Raw genomic sequence first — 20127 nt, 5'->3', positions numbered from 1 at the left:
GGAGAGCAATAATTGTTTTTATCCAATCGCTGCCAGTTAGAAGGCTAAGCTCCGCCCACTTGGTCTCCTAGCAACCCACTCAGCCCAGGGGACAGGCAGAGTTAGGCCTCACTTAGGCCTCTTCCACACTACCTATAAAATACACATTATCAGATTTGAACTGGATTATATGGCAGTGTAGACTCAAGGCCCTTCCACACAGCTATATAACCCATTTGTAATCTTATATTATCTGCTTTGAAATGCATTATCGTGACTCCACACTGCCATATAATCCACTTCAGTGTGCATTTTATACAGCTGTGTAGAAGGGGCCTCATATAATCCAGTTCTAAGCAGATAATATAAGATTATAAATATACAGTAGAGTCACACTTATCCAACATAAACAGGCTGGCACCTTTACCTTAACTACCACCAATTCCTCAATACGGTAGAGTCTCACTTATCCAACACTCGTTTATCCAAGGTTCTGGATTATCCAAGCCATTTTTGTAGTCAATGTTTTCAATATATTATGATATTTTGGTGCTAAATTCATAAATATAGTAGTTACAACATAAGATTACTGAGTATTGAACTACTTTTTCTGCCAAATTTGTTGTCTAACATGATGTTTTGGTGCTTAATTTGTAAAATCATAACCTAATTTGATGTTTAATAGGCTTTTCCTTAATCCCTCCTTATTATCCAAGATATTCGCTTATCCAAGCTTCTGCCAGCCTGTTTATGTTGGATAAGTGAGACTCTACTGTATTGATAATATTATAATGTATTACGATATAATACTGATAATAATACAATTTAATAATATTAATTATACTGTATATACTCCAGTATAAGCCTATACTCCAGTATAAGCCTGTAATAATAATAATAAAAATAGAGTGAAATAAATGTAATAGTAGTAACAATAATAGAGAAAAATAACAAATGTAATAATACCAATAATAATAGGGAAAAATAATAAATGTACCATATATTCTCGAGTATAAGCTGACCCAAATATAAGCCAACCAGGACCCTCACCCGAGTATAAGCCGAGGGGGGGTTTTCAGTCTTTAAAAAAGGGCTGAAAAACTAGGCTTATACTCGAGTATATACAGTAATTAAAGGAAGGGTCCTGAGGCTGTTAGGAAAGCTGGAAGTCCAAAACACCCGGAGGGCCCAAGTTTACCCATGCCTGGCTAAAACACAACATAGGATCAAGGAAAGCAAAGGGAAGCACTTCTTTCCCTCCAAAAGGTAAATCTTATACAGGCCATCCCTGAGTTATGAACAAAATCGGTTGGTAGGTTTGTTCTCAAGTTGAACTTGTTTGTAAATCAGAACAGGGCCCTTTTTAAGGGTAACTCCAGCTATACACACATACACACGTGGGTGGGTCGAAAAGTTTTGCCTCCTGTGTCATAAAAACGTTATGCATGAACCTATAACAGCAGAAGTTGCTACAGATCCTAGCCCGAACTGTCCTCTACACAAAACCACTGTTCAACATGTGGCACAGCTGGCTAGTAACTAGTTGAAATAAATCACTACTGACCAAGAGGTCATGAGTTCGAAGCCTGGGTCGGGTTAAGCCCCCGACCATTAAATAGCCCGGCTTGCTGTTGACCTATGCAGCCCCGAAAGACAGTTGCATCTGTCAAGTAGGGAAATTTAGGTACGCTTTATGCAGGGAGGCTAATTTAATTAATTTACAACATCATAAAACTGCCAGCAAAACAAGAGGAAAGGAATGAGGAAGTACAGCCAGTAGTGGACGGTGAAGCAACAGCTCCCCCTGTGGCCGGAATCGTGAAGCTGGAAAAATGTTAAATGCCTCTGTGTCTGTCTATACTGTATGTTGTTTGTCTGTTGGCATTGAATGTTTGCCATATATGTATTCATTGTAATCCGCCCTGAGTCCTCTTTGGGGTGAGAAAGAAGGGCGGGATATAAATACTGTAAATAAATGAATAAATAAATAAATAGTCACCATCAATTTGTACACATTTGCGCCACCGTTTAACCCAGGCATCCAAACCATGACCTCGGAATGGCTTTAGACCATGATTTTGTGGGTGGCGTGATTTTTAACTGTTGTGATGTTTAAATTTTTATGTTTTAAATTTTAAGCTTTAATTTTATATGGGTTTGGGGGTATCGAATTGTGCTATGTGTAAGCCACCCTACGTCCTCTTCGGGGTGAGAAAGGCGGGGTATAATTGGGGCAAACAAATAAATAAATTTTGGGGAAAAAAATAGGGTCTTGCTTCGTGACCCATGACTTTAAAGCTGTTTAACGTCATTCAAACATTGAAGGTTGTATTTTTGGACCCCTGAAATACAATCTACGTGGTTTCAGATTCAATGATTTTTGAAAATCCTGCGAAACGTCAGGAGAGACTGCTTCTGGAACATGGCCATACAGCCTGGAAAAATCACAGCAACCCAGTGATTCCGGCCATGAAAGCCTTCGACTAGACAAAGCACAGGATTGTATATTATGGCAAATTTGTGTGAAGCACAAAGGAGTGGATCGACAACAAATGAGATAGGATAGGTGTAACGAAGTGTGCATTTTTTAGTTTACAGATGTTATGTTTAATTGCGTTTTAAAAGGGTCAATATTTCAGTTACTCTGCACTCATGAGTTGGTTGCCATGGAGAAGGGGGCGGAGCCAAGTTTTGGTGGAGAAGTGCAAGTTTGAAAAAGAAGCAGTCTGTGCCCTGATGAGGTACAGGGAAGACTGATCCTCAGTTGAAGGGATCAGAGAGACTCAATTGCTTATTTTGAGTCAGTTTAAAATAAGTTTAGTGACTTATTTTAAGGTAGTCTGTCTCCTGATGAGGAACAGATAATCTGTGATTGTAATTCACAGGGTGACTGCAGTTTAGAGCAGTAAAGAAAGAAGTTTGAAACACCTCATTCTAGCCTTGCAACTGTTAACCAAAGTGCCTCTAAAGAGAAAGTTACTGTAACCATTAAGCTTTGTGCCAGAATAAACGTGTTATTGTTCTTTTAAACATCTCAGCTTCTGTCATATATATTACCATAAAAAACAAACAAGAAGAAGAAAAACAAAATTTAAAACGTCTCCTCTCTAAGTAGGTAGTGGCTATATCTTTACATCTTGGTGGCCGCATTATAAACACCTTTACACTGGTGGCAGCGGTTATAATATAATAATATAATCAAATAAACATCCAACATCTCTTCTCCGCAATAGGAATAACTCTTCCAGGAATCTTCCCTTCCCCCCAAAAAAGTGAGATTTCTTGTTGTCTTAGCCATGTTTGTAACTCAGGGACGGCCTGTATCTGGCTCTGCCTATGCGATTTATCCACCCCAAAGCTGGGAAAGACCCATTCATATTCTCCAAGGCACAGCCAGATAAACGCATGCACAGGCGCATGGCGGGGCAACCATGTTTGAGACCAAACAAGATATGCCAGTCCATCATCATCATCATCATCATCATCTTCCTGTTTTACCTTTGATTGAGATGCAAAGCGGCTCGCTGCATTAATAAAGACCAATGCAAATCCAAATCCACAACACACATATGTTAAAATCCCCATTCACGCAGCCCCAAAGGGAAGCCATAATAATAGTAATAATAATAATAATAATAATAATAGAAGCTTTATCCATTTTGCCCAAATTTCCCACTTTAAAGTATCCAAAAATGTCCCAAAACAGCATGAGGCTCAGGGTTCAATAAGGGAAAGCCAAGAAGCAGGGAGAAAGCCACGGTGCAAGGATACAGGCAGACGGTTATTTCACACTATGTAACAACACTTGAAAAACATGTTCTGTTCCTGGTTTGAAAGTGTGATTTCCTTTTATATAGTTTTTATATTTTTTATTTTTATTTTTGGGGGGGATTTTTTTCTTCTATTTTTTCATATATATATATATATATATATATATATATATATATATATATATGTATGTAATCCTGGTGACCGCCAAAACAACAAAACTAAACACCCCACAACCTCGAAAATTGACAACACAACCCATCATCCACGCCTCTAGGTGGATACAACAAAAAGAAAAGAAAAATAAAGTCCTAATTAGAGGGAGAGGAATAATTGTTTTTATCCAATTGCTGCCAGTTACAAGGCTAAGCTCCGCCCACTTGGTCTAGCAACCCACTCACCCAGGGGACAGGCAGAGTTAGGCCTCACTTAGGCCTCTTCCACACTGCCTATAAAATACAAATTATCAGATTTTAACTGGATTAGATGGCAATGTAGACTCAAGGCCCTTCCACACACCTATATAACCCATCTATAATCTTATATTATCTGCCTTAACTGGATTATCTGGACTACACACCTTTACCCTTTACCTTAACTACCACCAATTCCTCAATACTTTATTTCCCATCCCACCATATTTCACCACAGCAACGCGTGGCTGGGCACAGCTAGTGTGTATGTGTGTGTGTGTGTGTGTATATATATATCTTTTTCCCCTTATTTTTTCCTTCTTTCTCCTGTACCCTCCTCATGTCTCTTCACGTACTTCCCCCTCCCCACTTCTTTCCACTATCCCCACCAATTTTGTTTTCCTCGCTTTTGCTGTATTAACACTTATAAACCAATAAAAATTAAATTAAAAAAGCAATTGTGATTTCCTGTTTAATTGAGCGACACTTTGAAACTTTGTTTTTGTGGCATAATCTAGGTTATTCATTTATTTATTGTGTCAGAAGCGAATTGAGCGTACTGTTATAATATATTTTTAAAACCACAAAGTTAAAAACTTGGCACTATGCTAGATTTCCTTTGACCAGAAGCTCTGGCGTCGCTGTGATAAGGTCCTCCATTGTGCATGTGGCAGGGCCTAGGCTGCATTGTTAATGTGGGATTTGTTTATTGATAGTGTCTAAATGCAATTTGTGCCATGCTTGTATTGCAACTGATTGCATCATCCAGATTGTACCATAATGTGGAAAGAGTTAATTGCCAAGAAGCTATGATGACCTTGATGCGTGGCTGGAACTAGGGAGTATCCAGACACAAGTGTTTGTGCATAACGACTGCATCAGTTCAGTTCTGTTCAGTTGAGTTCTGTCTGCCTAGAGTTCGAGTCAAGTTCTGTTGGAGAACAGAGCAGTCCTGTGTTCGTCTGTCATCTGCAAGTCTGTTTGTGTTGATTACTGCTGCATACAGTAAAACTTGGTTTGCTGAAGCTGATGAACAACTGCATCGTATCCTATCAGATCCCCAAAACCTGGAGGAGAGCAAGAGTCATGACCATCTTGAAACCAGGAAAAGACTGTAATGATCCAAAATCCTATGGACCAATCTCCTTGTTGTGCCATCTTTACAAAGTTCTGGAGAAACCTATTTTGCATTGAATTATAGAAAAAACTAGCTCTGCCCGGCCACGCGTTGCTGTGGCAAAGTGGTGGTGGTATTGGTTAGAAATTGTTGTGGAATTTTTATTTGATGTTATTTGTATTTTTAATTAATTTTATTGTAACTTATCTTTTTTATTATTTTGTTGTATTATTTTTAGTTATTTTGTTATTATAGTATTTTATTGTATTACTTTTTAGTGTTTTTAATTATTTTAGTGTTTTTTATTATTTTTTATTGTATTATTTGTATTTATTTTATTTTTTATTCTTTTATTAACACAGGGCTGAGTGGGTTGCTAGGAGATCAAGTGGGCGGTGCTTAGCCTGCTAACTGGCAGCAATTAGATAAAAACAATTATTTCTCTCCCTGTAATTAGGACATTATTTTTCTTTTCTTTTTGTTGTCGGAACCTAGGGGCAAGGATGGTGGGTTGTGTTGCCACATTTCAACTTTTGTTGTTTAGTGGGAGGAACGGACACCATTACTCCTCTATATATATAGATAGACAAACTAGGTTGAGTTGATTGAGACTCGATGAGATATTCACTGAAAAACTAGAGCAAAACGTGCTGCCAGATAACATCCCTACCACGGAAACAAACTTTTTAATAAACTTTCTCCATGTTTTCATGATAGAACCACTTAGGAAATGACATTTACAACCCAGGAACAAAAACCGTATTACATAGTGTTGTTATTATTATTATAACTATTATAATTATTATATTTACATCCCGCTCTCCTCTCTGAAACGAGACTCAAAGCAATTCAAACCCCAGAAGTGATGAGGCCAATCGTCTTGCTCACTTATTCGACTCTCCAGATGTGTAATTTAGCTAAATACGGATCAACCGGATTCCTGAATAAACCAAATGGGAAGGCAGGCAAGCAGGCCCATTTTCTCTTATTTTCTCTTATTTTAATTCTTCATTTGCCAACCGGGTGCCATGCAAAGGATCCTCAAGTAGAAAGCAGCACCCACCCTCTGCCATATATTATGTGAGTTTCCAAACCGCAGGCAAACATAAAAACAAAGCCTTGTGCTGTCTGATTTTCTGGCATACGCAATAATAATAATCATAATAATAATAGTCATCACTATCATCGTGCACAGTTGAGAAGAAGAGAGTGTATACTAACCGGTCCAGAGTGGTTAAGGACTCAGTTTCAGAACTTTTGAGGGTGAAAAGGGGAAACAAAAGAAATATATAGAGACACATGTATAAATGAATTTTTTTAAAAGGATATGAAGCTCACACAGGAACAAAAAGCTCAATCGACAAATGAAAAGGGGAAACGGACGCCAAGAATGGACACAGAGGGGGAAAGATCCTGACAAGTTTGGGGAAAGTAACTTCTATGACTTGGAAAAGACTTTGGGAAAAGTCCCACGTCTTCAGTGAAGTCTCACAGAGCCTCCTCTCACAACAAAGCTACATAGGAGCTTCACACAGTAGCTTTACACACAGCAGCTTTCACACTGGAGCTTCACACGAGGTCTTCAACCTGAAGCTTCTCTCACCCAAGCTTCTCACACCAGGCCTTCTCACACTGAGGCCTATTCACACTGAGGCCTTCTCTCACTGAGGCTTTCTCTCACTGAGGCTTTCTCTCGCTGAGGCTTTCTCTCACTGAGGCCTTCTCTCACTGAGGCTTTCTCTCACTGACGCCTTCTAACACTGAGGCTTTCTCATACTGAGGCCTTCTCTCACTGAGGCTTTCTCTCACTGAGGCCTTCTCTCACTGAGGCCTACTCACACTGAGGCCTTACTGAGGCTTTCTCTCACTGAGGCCTTCTCTCACTGAGGCCTTATCTCACTGAGGCTTTCTCTCACTGAGGCCTACTCACACTGAGGCCGTCTCACACTGAGGCCTTCTCACACTGAGGCCTTACTGAGGCTTTCTCTCACTGAGGCCTTCTCTCACTGAGGTCTTCTCTCACTGAGGCTTCTCTCATCTGATCTTTCTCTGCGCAAACCCCACACCTTTGTGTTATATTGCATGATTGTATTTGTTCTCCCACTGCAGCTCTGCCAAGAAAAAGCACAACCTGTTGCAATCTATGGGAACAAATATGGTCCCAGCCAATATGTAGCCAATGGCAACATTCACACTTTCCTCAAGGAAACAAGAGTTCTTTCTCCCACCCTGGACATCATTCCACAGGTATATAAACCCCACTTGCCTAGCTTCCAACTGACCTTACAACCCATGAGGATGTGTGCCATAGATGCAGGCGAAACATCAGGAGAGAATACTTCTGGAACATGGCCATACATGTTCCGGGCTGTGGCGCAGCTGGCTAGTAACCAGCTGCTATAAATCACTACTGACCGAGAGGTCATGAGTTCGAAGCCCGGGTCAGGTTAAGCCTCTGACCATAAAAAAAAAAAAAAAGCCCCGGCTTGCTGTTGACCTATCAGCCCCGAAAGACAGTTGCATCTATCAAGTAGGGAAAATTTAGGTACACTTTATGCGGGAGGCTAATTTAACTAATCTACAACACCATAAAACTGCTCACGAGGAAAAGAATGAGGAAGAACAGCCACCAATGGACGGTGAAGCAACAGCTCCCCCTGTGGCCGGAATCGTGAAGCTGGAAAGATGTTAAAAATGCCTCTGTGTCTGTCTAAAACTGAATGTTGTTTGTCTGTTGGCATTGAATGTTTGCCATATATATGTGTTCATTGTAATCCGCCCTGAGTCCCCTTCGGGGTGAGAAAGAAGGGCGGAATATAAATACTGTAAATAAATAAATAATACAGGACAGAAACTTTACAGCAACCCAGTGATTCTGGCCATGAAAGCCTTCGACAACACAAAGAAAATGTGATTAATGGCCAGATTACAACGACAGGACCTGTAGGCCTCATTGACACCAGTTCGAGGCTAGACAACAAACTCCCAGAAAAGAGTGTGAAAAAAAGCTCTTAATGTGGATCAGTGTTTGTGTAATCCCTATTCGGGACTCAAACGGATTTGAGGATTTGCCATGGAATTGTCTACCCATTTTCTTCAAAACTGGTCTGAAACTACTAATGCAGAACCAACAAGAGGAGGACGGGAATCCGAGAAAGGCCTACCTTTCCAGAACGGTGCCGCTGGCGACTGCGGGAGCGGCGGCTTCGGTGTCTCCGGCGCCGTTCCCTTGGTTCAAGTTGGGCGGGCAGACGCTGCTGACCGAGGCGGAGGGGAAGTCCTCCGGGGGCTCGTCCGGCCATCCAAACTGCTCCTTGGTCTTGCCGTAGATCTTGACGGCGTCCAGCATGGTGACCCCGGCCGGATCCACCGAAGCACCCACTGCCAAGAGAAACCGAGAGGTGAAGATTCAACAACATTTTATTATGGCCCAAAGACCCTATTGCTCAGTAAGTCTCTGAATCCGGATCAGTCAAATGCAGTCCGTGGCTCATTGATGCTGTTTTCGCAAACCTTGGCTCTTCTTCATGCTCCATTATCTTTTTAAATGGGTTGCACCACCACCACCACACACACGTACTTTCCAACACACAGTGCGAAGATGCAACCACCAAAGACTCAGAGAGGAGACCTTTTACTTTTTTCTCTTTCTTCTTCTTATTCACTTTAGATGGTAGCGTAACTTAGTTTATGATATACTAGCTGTGCCCGGCCACGCGTTGCTGTGGCAAAGTGGTGGTGGTATTGGTTAAAAATTGTTGTGTAATTTTTATTTGACGTTATTTGTATTTTTTAATTAATTTTGTTGTAAGTTATCTTTTTATTTATTATATTTTATTATTTTCTTGTATTATTTTTAGTTATTTTCTGTTATTATAGTATTTTATTGTATTAATTTTTTAGTGTTTTTAATTTTTTTTAGTGTTTTTTATTATTTTTTATTGGGTTGCTAGGAGACCAAGTTGGAGAAGCTTAGCCTTCTAACTGGGAGCAATTGGATAAAAGCAATTATTCCTCTCCCTCTAATTAGGACTTTATTTTTCTTTTCTTTTTGTTGTTTCAACCTAGAGGCATGGATGATGGGTTATGTTGTTAAATTTCAAGGTTGGAGGGCCTGTAGTTTTGTTGTTTTGTGAGTCGCCGTGATGCCATCACTCATTTATATATACAGAAGATGCGACAGAGGCTTAGATGTTGGAGGAACAATAACAAGTTTATTCAGGCACAGAGCTTAGTGGTTACAATTTTGTTTCTCACTTAGAGGCACTGTCATTAACAGTTACAATACTAGAATGAGGTGAGTCAAACTCCCTAAAGTGTCACTTCTTTTACTTAAAGTAATTAGAACTTCATCCTCTGCGACTTTTAAACCGCAGTTACCCCTGTGATATACGATCACAGATTCTCTGTTCCTTACTAGGACACAGACTACATAAGTCACCAAACTTATTTTAATCCGACTCAAAATGAACAACTGAGTCTCCCTTGATCCCCTCAACCTAGGATCAATCTTCCCTGTGCCTCATCAGAGCACAGACTGAAGCCCTTTTTTAAACTCTGCACTTCTTCAACAAAACGGCAGTTGGCTTCACCTACTTCTCCATGCAACCAGCCTCTGAGTGCAGAGAAGCAATAACTGTAATACTTACCCTTTTAAAACACAAACACACAATTAAACATAATATATGTAAACCAAAAATTTATACTTCATTACTCACAGTAACTTGGAAAGAGACTCTCGTTAAGAGAGAGTGTGTGTAGCCTGCCGGCCCAAAGCACCCATGACTGCCAGGGCTTGCAGCTGAGCACAGAACAGAGCGCAGAGCAGCTCTTACTAGGCGCTGGGCGCTCAGAGCTCGGCTGCATGCCCTGGCAGTTGCAGGCTCTTTGAGCGTGTGTGCAGCTTGCAGGCCCAAAAGCCCACAACTGCCAGGGCTTGCAGCCGAGCGCCTAGTAAGAAGCATTCGGCGCTCTGTGCTCCGCTCTGCTCAGCTGTAAGCCCTGGCAGTTGCAGGTTCTTTGAGCATGTGTGTGGCTTGTAGGCCCGAAGAGCCTGCAACTGCCAGGGCTTGCAGCCAAGCACCTAATAAGAAGCATTCGGTGCTCTGCGCTCCACTCTGCTGTAAGCCCTGGCAGTTGCAGGCTCTTTGAGCGTGTGTGTGGCTTGTAGGCCCGAAGAGCCTGCAACTGCCAGGGCTTGCAGCCAAGCACCTAATAAGAAGCGTTCGGTGCTCTGCGCTCCGCTCTGCTGTAAGCCCTGGCAGTTGCAGGTTCTTTGAGCATGTGTGTGGCTTGTAGGCCCGAAGAGCCTGCAACTGCCAGGGCTTGCAGCCAAGCACCTAATAAGAAGCGTTCGGTGCTCTGCGCTCCGCTCTGCTGTAAGCCCTGGCAGTTGCAGGCTCTTTGAGCGTGTGTGTGGCTTGCAGGCCCAAAGAACCCACAACTGCCAGGGCTTGCAGCTGAGCACCTAGTAAGAGGCGTTTGGCGCTCTGAGCTCCACTCTGCGCTCAGCTGCAACCCCTGGCAGTCACGGGCGCTTTGGGGTGGTAGGCCACACAAACACTCTCTTAAAGACAGTCTTTTTCCAAGTTACTGTGTGTTGAAAAGTACGGGAGCCCTTTCTACCCAATTAAAAAGATAATAGAGGCTGAAGAAGAGCCAAGGGCTGCAAAAACAGCATCAATGAGCCACAGACTGCCTTTTGCCTATCCAGATTCAGACGCAAAGTTTATCCCACTCTAACAACTCAAATGAATGCTGGAGAGCTTGGGGAACAGTGAAATGGTGAGACCCTCTAGTTGTAAAACTGAAGGGAAGATCACTGTGGGAAGCCCGCCCATTGCCGCCAATGGGATGAAAATCAGGCGACCAAACGGTTAGCTTTCATTTCACTGATATTTCTATACCAGTTTCGTGCCATCTGAATGGACTGTACAAAATGGAAACACAAAGAAAATGGGTGACACAAATACCGGGCTCATGACTACTAACTACTATATGCCGCTTCGAGAAAAATTGGATGATGATGATGATGATAATAATAATAATAATAAAGATACTGTGGGACTTCTGAATCCAGACTGACAAAGTTCTGGAACACAACACACATCACAGTTGTGGAAAAGAAAAAGGTTTGGATCATGGATGTCGCCATCCCAGGTGACAGTCGCATTGACGAAAAACAACAGGAAAAACTCAGCCGCTCTCAGGACCTCAAGATTGAACTTCAAAGACTCTGGCAGAAACCAGTGCAGGTGGTCCCGGTGGTGATGGGCACACTGGGTGCCGTGCCAAAAGATCTCAGCCAGCATTCGGAAACAATAGACATTGACAAAATCACGATCTGCCAGCTGCAAAAGGCCACCCTGCTGGGATCTGCACGCATCATCCGAAAATACATCACACAGTCCTAGACACTTGGGAAGTGTTTGACTTGTGATTTTGTGATACGAAATCCAGCATATCTATCTTGTTTGCTGTGTCATACAATAATAATAATAATAATAATAATAATAATAATACATCACACAGTCCTAGACACTTGGGAAGTGTTCGACTTGTGATTTTGTGATACGAAATCCAGCATATCTATCTTGTTTGCTGTGTCATACAATAAAATAATAATAATAATAATAATAATAATAATAATAATAATAATAATAATAATACATCACACAGTCCTAGACACTTGGGAAGTGTTTGACTTGTGATTTTGTGATACGAAATCCAGCATATCTATCTTGTTTGCTGTGTCGTAATAATAATAATAATAATAATAATAATAATAATAATAATACATCACACAGTCCTAGACACTTGGGAAGTGTTCGACTTGTGATTTTGTGATACGAAATCCAGCATATCTATCTTGTTTGCTGTGTCGTAATAATAATAATAATAATAATAATAATAATAATAATAATAAATCACACAGTCCTAGACACTTGGGAAGTGTTCGACTTGGGATTTTGTGATACGAAATCCAGCATATCTATCTTGTTTGCTGTGTCATACAATAATAATAATAATAATAATAATAATAATAATAATAATAATACATCACACAGTCCTAGACACTTGGGAAGTGTTCGACTTGTGATTTGGTGATACGAAATCCAGCATGTCTATCTTGTTTGCTGTGTCATACAGTAATAATAGTAATAATAATAATAATAATAATAATAATAATAATAATAATAATACATCACACAGTCCTAGACACTTGGGAAGTGTTCGACTTGGGATTTTGTGATACGAAATCCAGCATATCTATCTTGTTTGCTGTGTCGTAATAATAATAATAATAATAATAATAATAAAAGTACATCACACAGTCCTAGACACTTGGGAAGTGTTCGACTTGTGATTTTGTGATACGAAATCCAGCATGTCTATCTTGTTTGCTGTGTCATACAATAATAATAATAATAATAATAATAATAATAATAATACATCACACAGTCCTAGACACTTGGGAATTGTTCGACTTGTGATTTTGTGATACGAAATCCAGCATATATATCTTGTTTGCTGTGTCATACAATAATAATAATAATAAAAATAATAATAATAATACATCACACAGTCCTAGACACTTGGGAAGTGTTCGACTTGTGGTTTTGTGATACGAAATCCAGCATGTCTATCTTGTTTGCTGTGTCATACAGTAATAATAATAATAATAATAATAATAATAATAATAATACATCACACAGTCCTAGACACTCGGGAAGTGTTCGACTTGTGATTTTGTGATACGAAATCCAGCATGTCTATCTTGTTTGCTGTGTCATACAGTAATAATAATAATAATAATAATAATAATAATAATAATAATAATAATAATACATCACACAGTCCTAGACACTTGGGAATTGTTCGACTTGGGATTTTGTGATACGAAATCCAGCATATCTATCTTGCTTGCTGTGTCATAATAAAATAATAATAATGAAGAGATCTGGTCTTCCAAGTTCTTACCGAAGATGGTCAGCTTCTTGTCGGCCTGCAGGGCCTCCTCCCGGGTGAAGGGGAAGTCGAACCACCGCGGGCGGCTGAGGTTGAGCTGCATGGTGCGGCCAAAGATCTCCAGGTAGGACGGGGCGCGCTCGATGGCCTGGGTCCCGATCTGGACCCTCATGCCGGTCATCACCATGGTGCTGTTGTTGTTGGTCACCTCGATGGTGAAGCCGCCCGGCTGCCAGAAGGAGAGGGAGGAGAATGACTCACTTCTCTCGGTTTCGGGAACAGAGAGCCGTAGACATGGGGCATGGGCAAAGCAACCATCGAGCTACACTATGCAACACAATTTTTGTCCTGGGTTATTAAGGTCATTTCCCAATTAGAACACGAGACACGTTTATTCAACTGCCAAAACTTTGTTTCTGTGGGGGGGACACCCTGCAACACATTTTGCAATAATTTCTCAATTCAACCAATGCCAATTCAACCTAGTTTGTGGCAGCCACAAAAACAAAGTTTCTGGAGCAGAACAACTACATTCAAGGTAAGGATTGCAGAATTAAACAGAAAATAAAATTTTCAGATCAGGAACAGAAAATTTGTTAAATTTTGTTAACAAAGTGCTATTGTTATTTATTACATTGTTTTTATTTATTTATTTTGTTGCTATTACTATATCAAGATGGATTCCCAAACTCTGAGGTATTATATTATTATCATCATCATCATCATCATCATCATCATCATCATTATTATTCCAAGATAGGTTCCCAAACTCTAAAGGCATTAAAGATTAAATCTTGTCAAGATCAATACAGTAGAGTCTCACTTATCCAACATAAACGGGCTGGCAGAACATTGGATAAGCAAATATGTTGGATAATAAGGAGAGATTAAGGAAAAGCCTATTAAACATCAAATTAGGTTATGATTTTACAAATTAAGCACCAAAACATCATGTTATACAACAAATTTGACAGAAAAAGTAGTTCAATACACAGTAATGCTATGTAGTAATTACTGTATTTACGAATTTAGCACCAAAATATCACAATGCATTGAAAACATTGACTACAAAAATGCGTTGGATAATCCAGAAGGTTGGATAAGAGGGTGTTGGATAAGTGAGACTCTACTGTACTTTCAAAGTAAGGATTGCAGAATTAAACAGAAAATAAAACTTTCAGATCAGGAACAGAAAATTTGTTAAATTTTGTTAACAAAGTGCTATTGTTATTTATTACATTGTTTTTATTTATTTATTTTGTTGCTATTACTATATCAAGATGGATTCCCAAACTCTGAGGTATATTATTATTATTATTATTATTATTATTATTATTATTATTATTATTATTATTATCATCATTATTATTATTCCAAGATAGGTTCCCAAACTCTAAAGGCATTAAAGATTAAATCTTGTCAAGATCAATACAGTAGAGTCTCACTTATCCAACATAAACAGGCTGGCAGAATGTTGGATAAGCAAATATGTTGGATAATAAGGAGGGATTAAGGAAAAGCCTATTAAACATCAAATTAGGTTATGATTTTACAAATTAAGCACCAAAACATCACGTTAGAAAACAAATTTGACAGAAAAAGTAGTTCAATACACAGTAATGCTATGTAGTAATTACTGTATTTACGAATTTAGCACCAAAATATCACAATGTATTGAAAACATTGACTACAAAAATGCGTTGGATAATCCAGAAGGTTGGATAAGAGGGTGTTGGATAAGTGAGACTCTACTGTACTTTCAAAGTAAGGATTGCAGAATTAAACAGAAAATAAAACTTTCAGATCAGGAACAGAAAATTTGTTAAATTTTGTTAACAAAGTGCTATTGTTATTTATTACATTGTTTTTATTTATTTATTTTGTTGCTATTACTATATCAAGATGGATTCCCAAACTCTGAGGTATTATATTATTATTATTATTATTATTATTATTATTATTATTATTATTATCATCATCATCATCATTATTATTATTCCAAGATAGGTTCCCAAACTCTAAAGGTATTAAAGATTAAATCTTGTCAAGATCAATACAGTAGAGTCTCACTTATCCAACATAAACGGGCTGGCAGAACGTTGGATAAACAAATATGTTGGATAATAAGGAAAGATTAAGGAAAAGCCTATTAAACATCAAATTAGGTTATGATTTTACAAATTAAGCACCAAAACATCATGTTATACAACAAACTTGACAGAAAAAGTAGTTCAATACGCAGTAATGCTATGTAGTAATTACTGTAATTACGAATTTAGCACCAAAATATCATGATGTTTTGAAAACATTGACTCCAAAAATGCGTTGGATAATCCAGAATGTTGGATAAGCGAGTGTTGGATAAGTGAGACTCTACTGTATTATCATTATATTATTTATTATTATGTTATTTATTACATTATACAATATTACATGCTATTATTATTATTATTATTATTATTATTATTTTATTATTATTCCAAGATGGGTTCCCAAACTATAAGGCCATTACAGGTCAAGTCTCACTAAGTTCAATATGTATTATTTTTATTATATTACAATCTTATTAGGTTATTTATTGCATTATTATACATTATTTATTACTTTTTGTTGTTGTTATATGGTATTATTATTCCATGATGAATTCCCAAACTCTAAGGGCATTACAGATCAAATCATGCCATGGTGAATATTTACTGTTGTTGTTGTTGTTATTACAACATTGTTTGTTATTATGTTATTTATTCAATCAATCAATGGCATAGTCGTTTCCGACTCTTCGTGACCTCATGGACCAGTCCACACCAGAGCTCCCATGTTATTTATTACATTATTTTTTATTATTACATTATTATCATCATCATCATCATTATGTTATTATTCCAAGATGGGTTCCCAAACTCTAAGGCCATTACAGGTCAAGTCTCACTAAGGTCAATATGTATTATTTTCATTATATTACAATCTTATTAGGTTATTTATTACATTATTATACATTATTTATTACTTTTTGTTGTTGTTGTTATATGGTATTACTAGCTTTGCCCGGCCACACGTTGCTGTGGCTTATGCTTTCAGAGTGTTGCTCTTTATTTACTGTCCTGATTTTAGAGATTATATTGTTCTGTATTATTATATCACAGTAATTATTACATATTATATTTATAATCCTATATTATCTGTTTAGGACTGGATTATATGAGGCCCCTTCTTCACAGCTGTATAAAATGCACACTGAAGTGGATTATATGGCAGTGTGGAGTCCAGATAATCCAGTTCAAAGCAGATAATATAAGATTCTAAATGGGTTATATAGCTGTGTGGAAGGGCCTTGAGTCTACACTGCCATATAATCCAGTGCAAATTAGATAATCTGTGGAAGAGGCATAAGTGAGGCCCTAAGTCTGCCTGTCCCCTGGGCTGAGTTGGTTGCTAGGAGACCAAGTGGGCAGAGATTAGCCCTCTAATTGGCAGCAATTGGATAAAAACAATTATTCCTTTTCTTCTAATTAGGACTTTATTTTTCTTTTCTTTTTGTTGTATCAACCTTGAGGTGTGGATGATGGGTTGTGTTGTCAAATTTCGAGGTTGGGGGGACCTGTAGTTTTGTTGTTTTGTTGGTCGCCGTGATGCCGTCACTCTTTTATATATATAGATGATTCCATGATGAATTCCCAAACTCTAAGGGCATTACAGATCAAATCTTGCCAAGGTTATATGTAAGTTAATTTTTTAACTAATTTATAGTGTATTGTACTGTTTTTATATGTCTGTTTTATTGTAAGCCGCCCTGTTGGGTGAGAAGGGCGGGATATAAATATTGTAATAAATAAATAAATAATAATAAATAAGGTCAATATTTATCATTATTATTGTGACATTGTTTACTATCATTGTGTCATTTATTAAATGATTATTATAGTGTTACATGGTGCTATCGGGCTCACCTTGGTGTTGGCGACATACATCCCGGTGGAGTTGAGGCGGTGCTTGATCTGCTGGGCGTTGTAGACCTGGAGCAGGTCATTGCCACCAAATTCGACGTCCGTCAGCTGCTGGTTGTGCTCAAAGAAGTCGATGGGGAAGTTGACTTGGGCCGAAGTGCGGGTGGCTGCAAGGAAGAGCGGGGGAACCGTGAGAGCCCGGCTTGCTCCATGTCTTTACAAAATGCATGAATTCCTTAATAAATCGCATCTTATGACCCCCAGCCTCCACATTATTAACCTCCAAAAGGACACAGGCATAGGCTAAAAATCAAAGAAACATCAGCCATAGTACAGAAGCATTGGAGGTCACAACGACGTTAGTGGTAGTCTCAATTTCAAGATGACAGGAAGCAATAAACAATAAACAAATAATAGCTGCAAGCATGACATTATATAACATGGCCACATTCTCATCATCCCTGGTGTCCTAGTCCATCTATATATATAAAAGGGTAATGAAATTTCGACCTAGGACAAAACAACAAAACTACCGTGTTTCCCCGAAAATAAGACAGTGTCTTATATTAATTTTTGGTCCCAAAGATGTGTTAGGTCTTATTTTCAGGGGATGGCTTATTTTTCCATGAAGAAGAATTCATTTTTATGTTGAACAAAAAATGTACATTTATTATATACTGTCCAGTAGATATCATCACAAACCAGCATAACCAGACAAACTGTGAATCATATCAAGAATTTCTTGTTGCTACCATTATTTTCATGTATAGCAATCAATGGTATGTACATTTACCAATCCTGCATGCTCTGGTGTTCTGTTCGATGGGCATGCTTCCAAAGACAAACTTTGCTAGGTCTTACTTTCAGGGGAGGTCTTATATTTAGCAATTCAGCAAAATCTCTACTAGGTCTTACTTTCTGGGGATGTCTTATTTTTGGGGAAACAGGGTACACATCCCAGAAACACCAAACTTGGCAGCACAACCCCTCATCCATGCCTCTGCGTTCATACAACAAAAAGAAAAGATAATGAAGTCCTAATTAGAGGGAGAGGAATAATGGTTTTTATCCAATTGCTGCTAGTTAAAGGCTAAGCTCCGCCCACTTGGTCTCCTAGCAACCCACTCAGCCCAGGGGACAGGCAGAGTTAGGCCTCACTTAGGCCTCTTCCACAGATTATCTAATTTGCACTGGATTATATGGCAGTGTAGACTCAAGGCCCTTCCACACAGCTATATAACCCATTGATAATGGACTTAATGTCAGGGGAAAACCTTTAGCCTGTGCTGGACGGGGTTGCACTCCCCCTGAAATCACAGGTCCGCAGTTTGGGGGTCCTCCTGGATTCAGCGTTGACGCTTGAGGCTCAGGTGTCGGCGGTGGCCGGGAGGGCCTTCGCACAACTCAAACTTGTGCGCCAACTGCGACCATACCTCGTGAAGTCTGATTTGACCACGGTGGTCCATGCCCTAGTTACCTCCAGACTGGACTACTGTAATGCACTCTACGTGGGGCTTCCCTTGAAGACGGCCCGGAAATTACAACTGGTCCAACGCTCGGCAGCCAGATTAATAACGGGGGCAAATTACAGGGAGAGATCCACTCCCTTGTTTAAGGAGCTCCACTGGCTGCCGTTCATCTTCCGGTCCCAATTCAAGGTGCAGACCATCATCTATAAAGCCCTGAACGGTTTGGGACCCACCTACCTCCGTGATCGTATCTCCTTCCATAAACCTGCCCGTTCCTTGCGATCATCCGGAGAGGCCCTGTTATCACCATTGCCTATATCCCAGGCTCGCCTTGTAAGCACAAGGGAGAGGGCCTTCTCTGCTGTGGCCCCCCGATTGTGGAACTCACTTCCCACTGAAATAAGGCAAGCTCCCACTCTGTTAGCTTTTAGGAGAGAATTAAAAACATGGCTCTTCCATTGTGCTTTCGGTGAGTAATGTCTGTCATATATCTCCGTATTACTCCCCTCCGAACTTCTATCCTCCAGATTACCCCTTCCAAATGTCCCTGCCCATAGTGGAGTACTTCTCTGTCCCTCTCACTCCGGGTTTTATCTTTGTGTTCAAGTGGCCTGCCCTTGATTTATAGTTTTTTTGTTTTTGTTTTTTTCTTGATTTCTTGATGTTCTGTTTATTATTATTTATTGTATTTTAAATGGTGTTATGATATGTTGTTCTTATATTTTATTATGTTGTATTGCTCTGGGCATGGCCCCATGTTAGCCGCCCCGAGTCCCCATTGGGGAGATGGTGGCGGGGTATAAATAAAGTTTTATTATTATTTATTATTAACTACCACCAATTCCTCAATACTTTATTTCCCATACCACCATACTTCACCACAGCAACGCGTGGCCGGGCATAGCTAGTATATAATAAATGTTCATTTTTTAGTTCAGCAATAAATGTTGAATTCTTCTTCATGGAAAAATAAGACATCCCCTGAAAATAAGACCTAGCACATCTTTGGGAGCAAAAATTAATATAAGGCACTATACAGAATGTTGGATAAGCGAATATGTTGGATAATAAGGAGGCATTAAGGAAAAGCCTATTAAACATCAAATTAGGTTATGATTTTACAAATGAAGCACCAAAACATCATGTTAGACAACAAATTTGGCAAAAAATGTATTTCAATACACAGTAATGCTATGTAGTAATTACTGTATTTATGAATTTAGCACCAAAATATCATGATGTTTTGAAAACATTGACTCCAAAAATGCGTTGGATAATCCAGAATGTTGGATAAGTGAGACTCTACTGTACTTTATTTCCCATACCACCATACTTCGCCACAGCAACGCGTGGCCGGGCACAGCTAGTATATAATAAATGTTCATTTTTTAGTTCAGCAATAAATGTTGAATTCTTCTTCATGGAAAAATAAGACATCCCCTGAAAATAAGACCTAGCACATCTTTGGG

The 20127-nt window shown here is 39.2% G+C and overlaps 1 protein-coding gene across 5 annotated transcripts in view; it reads right to left on the bottom strand.

Moving 5' to 3' along the window:
- Nucleotides 1–20127, bottom strand: part of ubr4 (ubiquitin protein ligase E3 component n-recognin 4) — a 258399-nt gene that overhangs the window by 134115 nt on the left and 104157 nt on the right. For 4 of the 5 annotated variants that reach the window (XM_062965592.1, XM_062965588.1, XM_062965591.1 and 1 more), the window contains exons 47-50: nt 17193–17356; nt 13258–13474; nt 8442–8658; nt 6499–6531 (exon numbers count right to left, since the gene is read on the bottom strand). In XM_062965592.1, coding sequence (XP_062821662.1) covers nt 6499–6531; nt 8442–8658; nt 13258–13474; nt 17193–17356 — 631 coding nt within the window. The remainder of the gene's footprint in view (nt 1–6498; nt 6532–8441; nt 8659–13257; nt 13475–17192; nt 17357–20127) is intronic. The other variant, XM_062965590.1, reaches the window with a different exon arrangement.

This window comes from Anolis carolinensis, unplaced genomic scaffold, assembly GCF_035594765.1.
Source record: "Anolis carolinensis isolate JA03-04 unplaced genomic scaffold, rAnoCar3.1.pri scaffold_15, whole genome shotgun sequence".
NCBI classification, from domain to species: domain Eukaryota; kingdom Metazoa; phylum Chordata; class Lepidosauria; order Squamata; family Dactyloidae; genus Anolis; species Anolis carolinensis.
This window is presented reverse-complemented; position numbering and strand designations above follow the sequence as displayed.